The sequence below is a fragment of the Trachurus japonicus genome, chromosome 13 (assembly GCF_045865225.1).
Source record: "Trachurus japonicus isolate A0001 chromosome 13, Traja_1.0".
Lineage (NCBI taxonomy): Eukaryota > Metazoa > Chordata > Actinopteri > Carangiformes > Carangidae > Trachurus > Trachurus japonicus.
The window spans coordinates 17,694,685-17,709,397 of record NC_140919.1 but is presented as its reverse complement, the minus strand read 5'-3'; the positions used below and the strand labels follow the sequence as shown (position 1 = coordinate 17,709,397).

Sequence of the window (14,713 nt, the reverse complement as noted above, 5' to 3'; positions counted from 1 at the left end):
TTTTGAGACTGAACTTCTCGCAGTAAGCGGAATGTTTGTGTTAATATAAGTCTTAAATAGTTCTATCTTCCGACAGCAATCACTTATAGAGTGTTTGGTCTGAAACACGGGTCTGTCAGTCACTCTGCTCTGCTGTAAGCCGAGGAGAAAACTTTCCTTGTATCCTACAACCTTTATCCAATGAGGAGAGAGAACGGCATAAAGGGGCGGTCCTCTCTGTGTGTGCAGCCAAGGGATGCGCGTGAATGTGGTGACGTAGGGACGAGGGCGGAGACTGCTAACTCCATCCGCTGACAAGAAGTTAGCCAAAACGACCGGATCGCTTACTTCTGCTTTAATGGCCATTTGTACCTCATACAACCCCACTTAAAAAAAAAAAACCTGGACTATCCCTTTAAGTAGGTTTGAGCGATTGTCGTAATTCCGACTCTCCAGCCATTCCAGTGAAGGAAGCATCACTCAGTGTCATGCGCGTGTGAGCCGAGCGTGAAGGAAGGAAAGAAAGATGGCGGCCTCTGCGCTCCGCCGAGGTTTGCTGAGCTCCGTCAGTAAATACAACAAGAAGCACACACACAGGATACTGTGCGTGGCGGCGGACAGCGGCAGCGGCAGCGGCGGCTTCGAGGCGTTCAGACCGCGGGTCCCGTGTCGAGCCTGCGGCCTGGGCGGCGGTGTGCAGCCGCGGAGGTTCATGACGTCACGGTGAGAGACGCAGCCGGTGCCACTGCTAACGTGATGCTAACATGCTAACAGGCTAAAGACAAGGCTGTTTGTTCAAGGTGGCGCCGCGATGACAGGACACACACTGGCCACGTTGTTGTTGTTGAAGGGTTGACAGATGAATTTCCCGATGTTGGAGTCTGGTTGTGTAAAAACATGAGCTGATATTGAATTAAACAGGGGAGAGACGGAGCGTGAAAAGGACACTCGTCCTCTGCTAGCTGGCGGCTACGTTAGCCTGTTAGCTCGTTAGCAGGCAGCGTGGATTGAGCAACAACACCTGAGCTGAGCTGCCAACCTGCCGACAGGTTACATCCCAGTCAGGACAAGTCTGCTCGCTCTCTCTGTGTGGAAGATTAAAACTTTAACAAAGAGTTGAATTAGCAGCATGATTTGAATCATCCAGTTTAGTGGACGTAGCAGTGCGACATGTGCAACAGAACATGTGGACAAACATGTGTAACTTAGTTTATCCAGAGGGACCTTTACTCCAGTTTACCCGATCAGGGCTCCTAGACTTTCTTTTTTTTCTTTACTAGGCGAACAGTGGCCTCTAACTTAAAGTTTTAGGAGCACAAGCAGAAAATGTAGAGCACACTGTAAACCGACTTTCTAAGCAAATATTAGGCTAATAAGTCACATTTTCCTTTTCATATATAATCCTCACACACATTGACCTGCTGACACCTGTAATGACAGCTTCCAGGTTCTGTGAGTGGTTCCTTCCACATATGACCAGTGTTAAAAAAAAAAAAAGTACTGGTTGTGCAAGTAGATGAAAAATGTACTTGCACCGTTACAAATTTTAGGGGCAAGATGCCTAATTTAGGGGCAGTCTGGAGCCCTTACATGTTAACATTGTGGACATAACATGTGTAGTTAACCTAAGTCAGGACCTTTACTTCTGTTTACTCAACGTTTTGGGAGGATTTAAGGATTTAGTGTTGGAGCACTGATTGTTTGCACAGCTCTTCTACTGTTCAACAACACCACCCTGCTGTTGTTAGTCCACATGTGTGATTGCGTTGCGTTGCGCAGTTATATTTTGAAATGTGATTTGGTAAAATGAACAGTTGGAAATCCATCATCATCAAATCAAAAACAGCTATCTTTTACTTAGTCAAAGTGAATTTAGGGTGGTGTTGTTGGAGTGACATTGTAATCAAGGCATTCCCTCCTCTGCACACTTGAAAGTTGAACTTAATTGATCTTTAGTTTAGTCCCAGCCTCTGGAAAACAAGTTCAGTAACAAAATCATGAATATTTCTAACAATTATTGTCATACGCAGGACCTGCATATTAGAATAAATTACAGCTGTGCGTTTTTTGCATTTCTGACCATAATCATTGACTTAATCAGTCTATTGTAAACTTTATAAAACAAGCCTCAGATTTACAGAATGAAGCCTTTTCATGGAACAACAGATTTCTCTGTTTGTTTGAGTGAATTCAGAGCAGTGACTCATTAAATGTCTCCGTCCTCTGTCTCTGTCCTCTGTCCCCAGATGACACTAAGTAGATGAAGTGGCTTAAAGCTTTTCAGCATCAACTTGGATCATTTAAAACACACCTGCTGGTTTGCACTGTTGTTACAAACGGTGTTTTAACACATAATGTCAGTGGTCTACGTCTAGTTTCAGACTCATTTGTTTTAGGTTTTTTTACTTGGATTAATCATATGTTATGTATTATACTAGTTTAATGAAACATCAAAGCTCCATGAGATATTTTTCATTGTAAAAATAATCACTTTCATATTATCTTTTATCTTATTTAACTCATTCAAAAGGTTTTGTCAAATAGAAGAAGCACTGTTAACAATAAAACTAAAGACAATGAACCACTTTAGTGTCCTATTGAGAGCTTTTCTGTAAAGTCGATGGAGAAACCAACTGGAAAGTCTGTTTTTTGGGGGCAATTAAGTGAATTAAATACCCAAGAAATACCTAACTTTAACTTTCTATCTGTGGTACCAATATATATTTATAATTAAACTTCATTAAAATTAAAAGTAACAAGTATAAAAGTGCGGTTATTGTGATATAACGTCCCAGATGCCAGGCAGGTTTCAGCTGTTGCTAACAAATTTCATCATGATCACACATCCGGTGTTGTGTTTATGTAATTCTGACTAAAAGTGCTGAGTAACTGAAACCACCATCACTCACACTCACACATACCATGACCAAGCAGTTTTTTTTCCCCTCATGCTGGAGGCGGCCTGGACATGTGGTCAGGGCTTTACAGACTTAGTGCTATGATTAGCAACACGCCGGCCACAGTCATGAAGACGATGCACCCGGGATATTTTAGGAATTCAGCTTCTACGACACTTGATCTTTATAAATAGTTTTTCCTTTTTTGCAGTTTATTTCCTCCTCCTCATCGTGCAGGTGCAGCCGTTTGAGTCGGTTACAAACTCAACGGCGTTGGCATTTTGGCTTTGGGCCAGTGTAAAGAAAAAAAAACAAGTGAAGTGGCTCTTCTTGTTATTTTCACAGCTGCTTCATCTGATAAAAACCAGGACGAGGCGCCGAGAGAAAAGAGCTCAGGGGTGAAACAGAGAGAGAGAGAGAGAGAACCGACCTCGTATCTCTAACTTCTGATTATATAACTGTCTGTAAACTGAGAGTTTGTGTGTGTGTGTGTGTGTGTGTGTGTGTTGGCAGAGTCGGCGGCCGAGGCCTCGTCCAGGTTTTTGCAACAAACGGCTAAATTTAGCAGCAGCGTCTCTTTCTGTGTGTCCACGGAGTGTTGACATGTCTCAGAGTCAGAACAGTAAAGTCCAGGTCCAGGTGTTAAAGGGGTAGTTCAACATTTTGGCAAATTGGCCCATTGCCATAATCCCTATAGTTTTAGCAGTAGGTTCGTTACCATTAATTGCCGGTGCAAACTATTTTTCGAACGGCAGAGCAGAGCCATGAGCTGCTCAGACAATTAAAGGTAATGAACCTACTCCTAAAACTATAGGGATTATGGCAATGGGCCAATTTGCCATAATGTTGAACTATCCCTTTAATGCTGCTGCTGGTGTGTGTGTAGAGTGAAAACACTGGTGCATTCCTGGGCTTTGTTGCTGTGTTTTTTTGCTAAATATTTGGAGTTTGATTCGTTTTAGATAAAATGTAATAAACAGAAATCCACAAAACAAGAGAATAAAGAGGAATTGTTCTTTGGACATTCGTTCCTCTGCGCTGACGTCGGCCCTCAACGTAGACGAGACACCACGAACCGGTTGTAAACAAGGGTATTTATTTATTTATTTATTATAAGGAGGAGTGAGATGATACTGATGGAAACAGTAAATAACATTACAGAAACTAGAGTAAATGATATAAACAGGACCGTCGATGAACAGGAGTTTAAACCGGTCCATCAGTGCTAAGTTTGACACAATGTTGGCCACAAGTTCAGTGTGTTGGCAAACTGTGTGTGTGTGTGAGCCGCCACAAATCACAGGCCTAACAGACTTTTGTACTGTTTGTCTAAATTAATCTGTTGCAACAAGACACCGGCTCCAATCAGAGCTTCAGTTGGATTTAATACAGGGCTAGGGATGGGCATCGTTTAGGTTTTATACTTTTGAACCGGTGCTTGAAGAATAGAAAACCTACAAACTTTGTCCAAAAACGGTGCCTTTGTTTTCAATTTGAGGCATTTTGTGACGTTCAAGTTGGATGGATCGTTGTTGATCCGACTTAATAGTGTTTATATCACAACTGTGTCGTAAACTGTCAAGACATGATGATTTACTTTTATCTGAAGGTGGAGTTTGTCTTCTTCTACTTCTTCTTCTCATTCATCCTTTGCACTGTTGTTAAAGATGAACTTCAGTTTGCACGTTCTCTCTTTCAGTGATTTCCTCACTCACTTATTTATTTATTCATTTTACTCATATGTGAATTGGACTGCAGATGGAAATTAGCTTTAGAGCTAAATCTGGTATATTTACATACTGTATGTTTATGAATATGCAGAGTCCCGTTACAAATAAACAAATAAATGAAATGAATTTGCATTTCCTTTGGGCACTTTAACAACGACCATTATACCCGATAGAAATGTGACTCATGTGAAGTGTTCTTTGTTCTTCTCTTGTTCTTGTTCTTATTATTATTATTCATCATGCACACACCCTGCTGTCAGTTTTGTTTCCACTAATTTGTAGTTGGTTGAGCTCTTTGACAGGAAATTAACTTTACTTTATTCATAATTTATCAGTGGAGTCAATGTCTAAACATTTATTCCACTGAGCCTACTTTCATTTTTTTGTTTTCTACATGTGAAGATTTGCTGCCTCTGAACTGGATTTATGAATTTAAGTGGTTTTAGTTTAGTATTTGTCTTTTTTTTCCCTGACATTTAGACAGGATGATTCATTAGTGGCTCTTTCAGTAACTAGGTTGCTCATGTAAATAGTTAAATGTCATCATTCATCCCAGCCTGAACTGAACTGAACTGAACCGTGGTGGTGTTTTCTATCTCTGGGAAATGAAACCAGCAGCAGCAGGAGAATAAAATAATCACACATGAGCCGGTGGAGCTGAACTTAAAGCTTTCACTGGAGGTAATTAACCCGCAGCTTAAACATCAGGAGGATTGTGTTTTGTCTTTATAATATGTATTTAAAACCCGAGGCTACCTGCTGATTATTATTTTCCTCCTCCAAACTCAGGATGATGATGATGATGATGATATGAAAATAACCTGAGACCAGTTTTAAATCCTCCTCATTAATCCCTCGCTCTTCATCTCTGTGCTGAAGATTAGCTCTGCAGTGAGCGAGTGCACAAGTATGCATGTTATTTATGTGAAGTGACCAGCTGTTGTTGTCACTGGTAATAATATGTACTGTAAGAGTGTGTGTGTGTGTGTGTGTGTGTGTGTGTGTGTGTATGTATGTGTGTGGACATGGAGATTATGGGTTTGTTGACGTCTGACAGGAGGAGACGTTTTATTCAATCTCGTCAAAGTTGTGATTGAGATTAAGAGAGTGTAGGGGACGATAGATGGATGGATGGACGGATGGTGGTGGTGGTGGTGGTGATGGTCGGATTGTCCCTCCTATAGGGACGGATGTAAAACAGCGTCTCCATGGCAACGTTTATCCATATACGGTTGATGTTATGATGTTTTTGATCGGTGCACAGTGTTTTCTGCAGCAGCGTATGGATGGACGTATATGTTGCTCTGTAGTGCTCATTAGTTCTGCACGATAATGGACAAAATGTTATATCCTGATAAGGATATATATCCTGAAAAATTACATATGTACAGGGTTTTTCCTGCCGCCACCGCTAATTTTCTCACCGGCACCAGTCAGTGTTTTTTTTTTTCTCTGGCTTTTTGTGCATTTATTTTGGACAGCTGGAGAGAGACGGGGAGGGGGGGAGAGAGGGGGACATGTAGCAAATGGGCCGCCGGGTGGAATCGAACCAAGCATCTGCACACGCACAGTAACGGCCCCTTTTCCACCGCATCCTGACATACAGCGAGCGAACAAACGAAATCTCATGTGAAAGAAAGTGTCCTTTAGTATATTCTATTGGTTCAGAATCCAAACCAATCAAATTTTCCAGGGACGTAAACAAACTTCTGGCGCTATTTTTAGATTCTTGACATTTCCTGGTATTTTTAAAAAAATTTTATTTCAATGCAATTCTCTCACATTCTCCTCTCTCTGGCTGCTAATTTGCTTGTCAATAGGAAGCAGCGTGTACTTTTCAACCAATAAGAAGTGTTTAGGGGTGGGACACCACCGAGAAATGTTGTCCAGAGTGATTACGTTTTTCAGGGTTGGGCGACATTGCTGGACATAGCGATGACACTAGGGCTGACCCGATTATCATATTTTGATAATCGAAGCTTCGCGGACATAAAATCGATCAAAATCGAAGCTTCGACGGCCGGTAGCTACAGCACACGTTAGAATTACGATACAAACAATAGAGGGTTATATTGACATACGGTACACATTTTTATATTGCTTGCACTACGATATAAAACGTAATATCGCACAGTACTAGACTAGTGCACATGCATTTCTTCTGATGGATAACACACACACACACACACACACACACACACACACACACACACAGAGAGAGAGTGTGTCCAGTGTGTAATGGTGTTGCCCGTTTTTGGCAGGAACAGGCCTGAAGGGAAGATTTTGGAGACAGTGGGAGTGTTTGAGGCCGTGAAGCAGCATGGAAAATATGAAACGGGACAAGTAAGACTCACACACACACACACACACACACACACACACACAGTCTGCATTAAACCCTTTAGGTCTTGTTGTTGTGTTGGTTTGTGTATTTAAGTTTGGATAAACCAGTAAGTTTGTGGACATGTGTCTGATCCTGTCCAGTGTCTGTAATCTCATCTAATTTATGCTTTATTAAACCTGCTACACACATAATCTCATCTCATTCTCCCTCTCTCTCCTTGTTGTTGTTATTGTTGTTGTTTTCTCCTCAGCTCTTCCTCCACAGTGTGTTCGGCTACAGAGGCATCGTCTTGTTTCCCTGGCACGCCCGCCTCTACGACAGAGACATCACCCCGCCCATGTCTGACAGGTAAACACCTCCCGTCCCGTCCCCATGCGTGTGACTCTTACAGGGTTCCCACTTGTCCTGGAAAACCTGGAAAATGGTTGACCAATTTCCCAGTCATGGAAAACACATGGAAAATGAGAAAAAAAAGTCAAATGTCCTGGAAAATTATTTACCACATCAGCTACCAGAGCTCTGATTGCCGTTTTCAGACCTCACTAAGGATTTATTTTTAAAAAAAAGTGCCTAGTGAGAAAACTACAGACTTTGAGTTGATGAGTGTTTCCAGTGTTGGACCCCATGTTTGTGTTGTTCTATGATAAATTCATAGAAATTTCCCAGCATGTACTGTAAGAGATTATTGCGTAACTTAGAGCCATAGACTGCACATCTACATTTAAAGCAAACTTCTGGGGCTGGGAGAGAAAGAAACGTAGAAACAAAAATGTACAAGATAAGGTAAAGCTGTCGAAAAGAACACTTCTCCAAAGCGTGAACGGGACAGAGGATGTATAATAACATGTCTGTCATGACTGTAGTTGCTGAAAATGTCCTGGAAAAGTCCTTGGAAATGATTTCAAGAAAAGAGTGGGAACCCTGCTTTTATTACAGTATAATATTTATTTTTGTCTCTGATGATGTTTCTTTCTCTTTCTCTTTCTCTCTCCGCCCACAGCAAACCCGAGCCCCCGGGAGCTCACGGATCGAAGGAGGTGAAGGGGAAAACTCACACCTACTACCAGGTGTTGATCGACACCAGAGACTGTCCTCACATAGTGAGTTACCACCAACTAACTAACCTGACTATTCAGATTAGGGGCGATGTCAAGTAAATGAGTAGTTCATTTCTTACATTTTTTTCCCGATATAAATATATTTTTGCTGTTAGACAATATAAATCCAGGACATCCGTGTCCAGTTTCTTGTGTTTCCAGTTGGACGCCGACCTTTCACATTTCTATTTTCCCTCAAAACAAACCTGCTGTGTGGCTGTCTGAGAACGTTTCTGTCTGATATTTGAACATTTATGTGAATAAATATAGAAGCAAAAACTGGAACCAAGTGCAATTTCAGCTGCATATTGAACAACCAGAACGGGCACTTAGCGGTAGTGACGGTATGGACTTTGAATCAACAGCCTAAATCATAAATTCAAAGTTAAAATAAATATAAAAAATAAACTTTAAGCATTTTAAGTCTATAGTTTTCCCAGATAACATCACACTATCATGAACTGTGAATCAAATGTTCAACTTAATAATGTTGGCAATAAAAGCAGACAAAGTTCACAAACTATAAGTACCGGTAACAACATTAAATAAAACCATACGTAACTAAAGACACTAAACCGCTGCTCCTGCAAATGAACCAGTAACAGTTGCTATGAATAATTTGTTAAACACACACATTTGTCCTTTATGCATTTACTTGAAAACAACCTGCAAACATTAAGATTACATTAAAGCAGATATCATCGGCACGGCCGTTTCGGCTAATGCTGTGTTCAAGGCAGGCTTTTGAAACCGTAAGTTACAGCTTCAAGTCACAACTACGACTTGGTAGCGTTCCAGGTAACCCGTAGCTCGTGTTTTTACCGTCCTGTTGTCTGTGAAAGTTCCCTATAACGGCCACTCGTAACTTCCGACCCGTGAACTCGTACCAGATCGAACTGGTATGACTTCACAGGAAGGAAAAACACAAAGTACGAGTTTCCTTGAACGCACCATGAGTTAGCAGCCCCCGCCCTTGTCAGGCATCAATTGGTCCTCGTGCTACGTCACCACATTCACGCGCATCCCTTGGCTGCACACACAGCCCTTCATGCCGTTCTCTCCCCTCATTGGATAACACTTGTATCCCACAAGGAAAATTTTCTCCTCGGGTTACAGCAGAGCAGAGTGACGGAGAGACTCGTGTTTAGGCTGAAATACTTCATGTAAGTGATTGCTGACGGAAAATAGGACTATTTAGGACTTATATTAACAAAAACATTCCACTGATATCTGCTTTAACATTAACATCTGTGTTGCTGACTCTCGTAGACAGAGACTGGAGTTTGTATAAAGTCGACTGTTGTTGTTGTGTTTCTCAGTCTCAGAGGTCTCAGACGGAGGCGGTGACGTTTCTGGCGAACCATGACGACAGCAGAGCTCTGTACGCCATCCCAGGTATCCAACCACACACACATCACAGACACATCACACACACACTCTGACCAGACGATGACACTGGCGTCTCATCTCTTTTCCCTTTTTTTTAAAAAACATATGTATCCAAAAAAGGGAAGCTAACAAATAAATACACAAAAATATATGCAAATGATCTGAAAGAAAAAAAGAAAGTGCTTTGGATGTCAGACATGTTGGTAATACTGACGTAACGAAGGCACTTAAAGCAGAAGTAAGCGATCCGGTCGTTTTGGCTAACTTCTTGTCAGCCGATGGAGTTAGCAGTCCCTGCCCTCGTCATGGATCTATTGGTCCTCGTCCCTACGTCACCACATTCACGCGCATCCCTTGGCTGCACACACAGAGAGGACCGCCCCTTTATGCCGTTCTCTCTCCTCATTGGATAAAGGTTGTAGGATACAAGGAAAGTTTTCTCCCCGGCTTACAGCAGAGCAGAGTGACTGACAGACCCGTGTTTCGGACCAAACACTCTATATAAGTGATTGCTGTCGGAGGATATAACTATTTAAGACTTATATTAACACAAACATTCCGCTTACTTCTGCTTTAAGCACAAACATACATACCAAACATTACCAAACCTTTAATCATGAAAGCTTTAATTAGTTTCCAATTTTTTGTAAATAACTCAGGCGTCTTGTTTAAATGATATCTGAGCTCTTCCAGATGTGATACACTGCTCAGCTCCGCCACACCATGCGTTACAGTGTGTGTCTGTGTCCTCAGGTCTGGACTACGTGAGCCATGAAGACATCCTGCCCTACAACTCAGCGGAGCAGGTTCCCATCCAGCACGAGCTGTTCGAGCGCTTCCTCATGCACAACCCTGCCAAATGTAAACACACCGCCACTGTCACCACTGCTCCACACAGTCACAACAACAACAACAACAACCTCCTCCTCTTGAGTTAAATATTGGTTTTATAAACTCGAACCCTCAGAGGAGAGCGTCAGGTTATTAAAAAGACGAAAACTTGTGTGGTTTCACCTCTGAGGCTGCAGACTTAAAGACAAATAGAGTTTATGATATGATGTGTGTGTGTTTGTGTGTAGCTCCTCCGTTCACAGCCAGAGACACGCTGAAGGCCTGGCAGGAGAAGAACCACCCCTGGCTGGAGCTGTCGGACGTCCACAGAGAGACCACCGAGAACATCCGGGTCACCGTCATCCCCTTCTACATGGGCATGAGGGTAGATTATAATAATAATAATATGATAATAATGATTATATATGATTAATTATAACTACTAATAATACAAAGCTCGTCTCCCATCATGCATCTGTGCTGCATTCAAATACTAACGGAGCTGTTCTGTCGTTCTCAGGAGGCCCAGAACTCCCACGTTTACTGGGTGAGTCGTTTAGTTTCATCTGTGGGGAAACGGCTCAGTGGAGAAACACTCAGCAGACTGTTAACGTGTGTGTGTGTGTGTTTTCCAACAGTGGCGATACTGTATCCGTCTGGAGAACATGGGCAACGAGGTGGTTCAGCTCAGAGAGAGGCACTGGAGGATCTTCAGTCTGTCAGGAACCCTGGAGACGGTCCGAGGACGAGGAGTCGTAGGCAGGGTGAGCACACGCACACGGAAATTAAAACAAGTAAATGGTGTGTTTTATGCACTTTTTTGACCTTTTAATTTCACAACGATGAAAGAAAAACACGAAAACCGCCAGATCTTTATGACCTGACTCTGGACCAGTTGAGTTTAAAATGAAAGACCTCGTCCAGACCTGATGTTAAAGGGATAGTTCAACATTTTGGCAAATTGGCCCATTGCCATAATTCCTATAGTCATAGCAGTAGGTTTGTTACCTTTAATTCGGACCCCAGAAAGAATAGCCGATGCTGCTGCGGGTGCTAATGGGGATCCTAATAAAGAAAAAAAAATTGTCGGTACAAGCTATTTTTAGAACGGGGGAGCAGAGCCGCGAGCTGCTCAGAGCTACGCTACGGAGGCTCATGGGATTTCTTGGTTTCAAATCCAACAACTCCAAAACGCTCTGGTGGACAAGTTGTGACCTGCACATTCACCACGCTATGAGATAATAACAGAACGTTACGAGACAGCGTTGTTTTAGAGGTAAATGCAGAGACTGCTTGCTGAAAAACTGCCCCCAACGGGAACGCGCATCAGCGGTTTTGCATGAATTTACAGGCATGAAAATCACTCACCTTTGGGCGAAATTCGCCGTTTTGAAACCAAAATAGATGACCTACGTGAATCGTGCAGATCCGATGAGAAAATATTTTTTGGGGGGGGGGGGCAAGTGATCGGGATTTGGAGGTATAGATTACGAGAGCCTTGAATTGAGAAGAGAAAAAAGTAGAAGAAGATGAAAACACCCACAAGCGCGAGTCCAGAGCGGCGGCAGCGGTGAAGTCGCCGCATTGTAATTTGAGCCGTTACAGCGCGACCTGTCCATGTGCCTGTGTTTGTGTGTGTGCACCAGCGCGCTACAGAGAGACTGGCCGCCACCGACTAATTAATGCAAGTTGGTTGATCAGTTTCGTTTTTACCACCACTAGCATGCATGCACGTCTCTCTCTCTCTCTCTGTGAGTGTGAGTGAACACAGCGAAGGAGTGCTATGCGGAGATGAATTAACGGAACGATATTGCGTTGATGGGAAAAAAAAAAAGCAGAGTCAATTTGTGGCTTGGTCTTGATTCTGTGGCGCTGCACCACATTGGTCTACGTATGGGAAACAATAGTTGTGTGTTTGAGTGAAATGAACGTTTGTGGTTCATTCTATAAACTACTGATAACAATTTCCCCCAAAAATTACAACTGGTCAAAATAACAAAAAAAGATGCAGTGTTTTCAGACCTCAAATAATGCAAAGAAAACAAGTTGATATTCATTTTTAAACAGACCACTAATGTTTTAATTTAGGAAGAGTTCAGATTAATATTGATGGAAATTTCAATTTTAATCCTGCAGCAGCAGTGATTGATTATTTACTGATGCATAATAGTTCTAAGATTTACTATTAAAATAAAGTCAATAATGACATTTTTTGTGTTCTCTTTGTATTTGGAAAAGTATCAAAAAACATGTTGGTACCGGTATCGGTACCAACATGTTGGTATCGTGACAACACTAATAACGTTATATAGCATAATGTGACCATACTTTATCATACACTCATACTATCTTGCAGTTCTGCTTGAATTTCTTCTCAAAATGCATCAGATTGATGCTTTCAAATATGAAATATTCAAATTTTTCTTCCGGGGGGGCATGCTCCCGGACCCCCCTAGAGGGGTCGGATCCTTCTCACCTTTTTCTCCCATGACCCGTTTTCATGTCTGATTTACCTCTATTATTATTTATTATTATTATCACTTAACCAACTGAACCTCCATGTTGTGGTCTGTGTGTCCTCATAGGAACCAGTTCTGTCTAAAGAGCAGCCGGCGTTTCAGTACAGCAGCCACGTGTCTCTACAGGCGCCCAGTGGTCACATGTGGTGAGTTCTCGTCCATCCAGCTCACGCTCTGCAGCTTAACGCTCTGATTGGTTAACGCTCTGATCGATGACCTCACCGTCTCCTCTCTCTGTGTCTCTCCTCATCCCAGGGGTACGTTTCGCATCGAGCGGACGGACGGCTCCCACTTCGACGTTCGCATTCCCCCGTTCTCTCTGGAGAGCAACAAGGACGACAAGGCGCCCCCCGCTGGCTACACCTTCTAACTTCAGCTCCTCGTCTCCTCCTCCCTCCTCCACCTACCCGCTGTCGTCTAGATCTTGTCCTTCCTCCTCGGCCCCTCGGCGTTAAGACGGAGGGAAACCATAGCTCGTTTTTTTTTTTTTTGCAGGCTCACCTTGCTCACCTGTTTCTTTTTTCCCCGTCAGTGTCGCCCAGCAGCAGTTCCTCATTGATTAAACCACATAGAGCGTAAAAAGAAAACACGCACAGTGTAGCGGAAGAGACCTGGGAGGTCGAGCAGAGCGGAGCGAGTAGATATGAACTTATAGACTCGCGTTTTTTTTTTTTTTAATTATTATTATTTCACAGCAGGAGGAGGAGGAGGGAGAGAAAAAAGAGAAAAGCTCCGGGGGGTCACGGGAAGAGCAGCAGCTCCAGCTGAGGCTCGGCAGAACGACACCGTCACTCAGACCACATGTTAACCATAACGACTGCGTTGTCAGGATTCATCAAAGTGTCACATGTTGACTTTTAACCCTCGTGTTTTTTTTTTCTTTTACAAAAAAAACTAAACATTAAAACCACCCGAGCTCATCAGAGGAGTCCGACCTTCACAGCTCTGAAACACAGCGTGACTTTGAAATCTCAGAGTGAACTCAGATCTCTTCAGATTAAAAACGTTTCACCTCAACTTATTCTGCGATCACCAGCGTTCACATCACAGGCTGGATGTATGTATGATGTATGACTGAGCTGGTTGCTGGCTTTACTCCATGTTGATGATATAACACTATATTTAATTTATGAGTTTAATTACACTGAATGTGGGACAGTCGCTGCGTGTCGAGCTCCCACCTGTCATCATTATTAGTATTATTATTAGGACCTGATTGTTGATGTGAACGCTGCTGATGTGAGTGCAGTTTTAAAGTGGTGACGTCTTCATATTTACATAAACACAGTGTAGTTTTTAACACAGATCTGTCTGAAGACGCTGCGAAGCCATCCACACACATTTATTTAACTCTCATACTCAACTTCACTGATAATTGTGAATTTTTTTAACACAGATCTGGTTTCACTCCGACTTTTTTAAAGTCTTATTCTTGGGCGGTGATTCAGCGCTGTGGGAGATCAGTGTGTGTGTGTGTGTGTGTGTGTGTGTGTGTGACTAAAATGTGAGTCCTTCTCTTCCTGTAAACAGCAGCCAGTGTTGTGGCTAACAGGAGAGAAGTGTATGTGTGTGAATGTGTGTTTGTGACATGCTCATCTTCCTCTCTGTGAAAACAAAACAAACAAAAACAACCAAACAACCCCAGAATGAAGTCTTGGTCCCGTTCACACACGAGCCGGGTGTGTTTGGTGCGAGGCGGACGGACTGTTTGACGAAGCTGTGTGTGAGCCTGAAACGTTTCTCACCGGTGACGACGTGAGAAAATGAAATTTTTCTGTTTTGATAAAGTGATTTGAAGAAACTATGATGGTTGAAATATTACTGTAAATAGAAATGTAATTAAAGGCAAAACAAACAAATGAATAAATAAATATTCCTTTTGAAAAATACACCCAGATGTTTGTTGTCTTAAAGTTTTTATATTTTA

At 42.4% G+C, this 14,713-nt stretch overlaps 1 protein-coding gene across 2 annotated transcripts; it reads left to right on the top strand.

The window, feature by feature from the left end:
* The first annotated feature begins 471 nt into the window (after window positions 1-471).
* poldip2 (polymerase (DNA-directed), delta interacting protein 2) lies at window positions 472-13,423 on the top strand. Of its 2 annotated transcripts, none has more exons than XM_085795032.1 (11): window positions 472-702; window positions 6,874-6,949; window positions 7,201-7,298; window positions 7,951-8,050; window positions 9,367-9,442; window positions 10,190-10,297; window positions 10,516-10,652; window positions 10,788-10,814; window positions 10,906-11,031; window positions 12,853-12,932; window positions 13,042-13,423. In XM_085795032.1, the coding sequence occupies exons 1-11, from the start codon at window positions 506-508 to the stop codon at window positions 13,154-13,156; spliced, it is 1,140 nt and encodes a 379-aa protein (XP_085651158.1). In that variant the 5' UTR covers window positions 472-505; the 3' UTR covers window positions 13,157-13,423. The 2 variants fall into 2 exon arrangements, with proteins under 2 accessions (XP_085651158.1, XP_085651157.1); XM_085795031.1 differs by having other exon boundaries at window positions 478-702; window positions 6,868-6,949.
* Window positions 13,424-14,713: the final 1,290 nt, after the last annotated feature.

Excerpts from the sequence above, each read along its gene's own strand:
- poldip2 (XM_085795031.1), top strand. The coding sequence starts at position 506 with ATGGCGGCCTCTGCGCTCCGCCGAGGTTTGCTGAGCTCCGTCAGTAAA. Across the intron at positions 10,653-10,787 it reads CCTTCTACATGGGCATGAGG|GAGGCCCAGAACTCCCACGT; the intron begins GTAGATTATAAT and ends TGTCGTTCTCAG. Across the intron at positions 10,815-10,905 it reads AGAACTCCCACGTTTACTGG|TGGCGATACTGTATCCGTCT; the intron begins GTGAGTCGTTTA and ends GTTTTCCAACAG.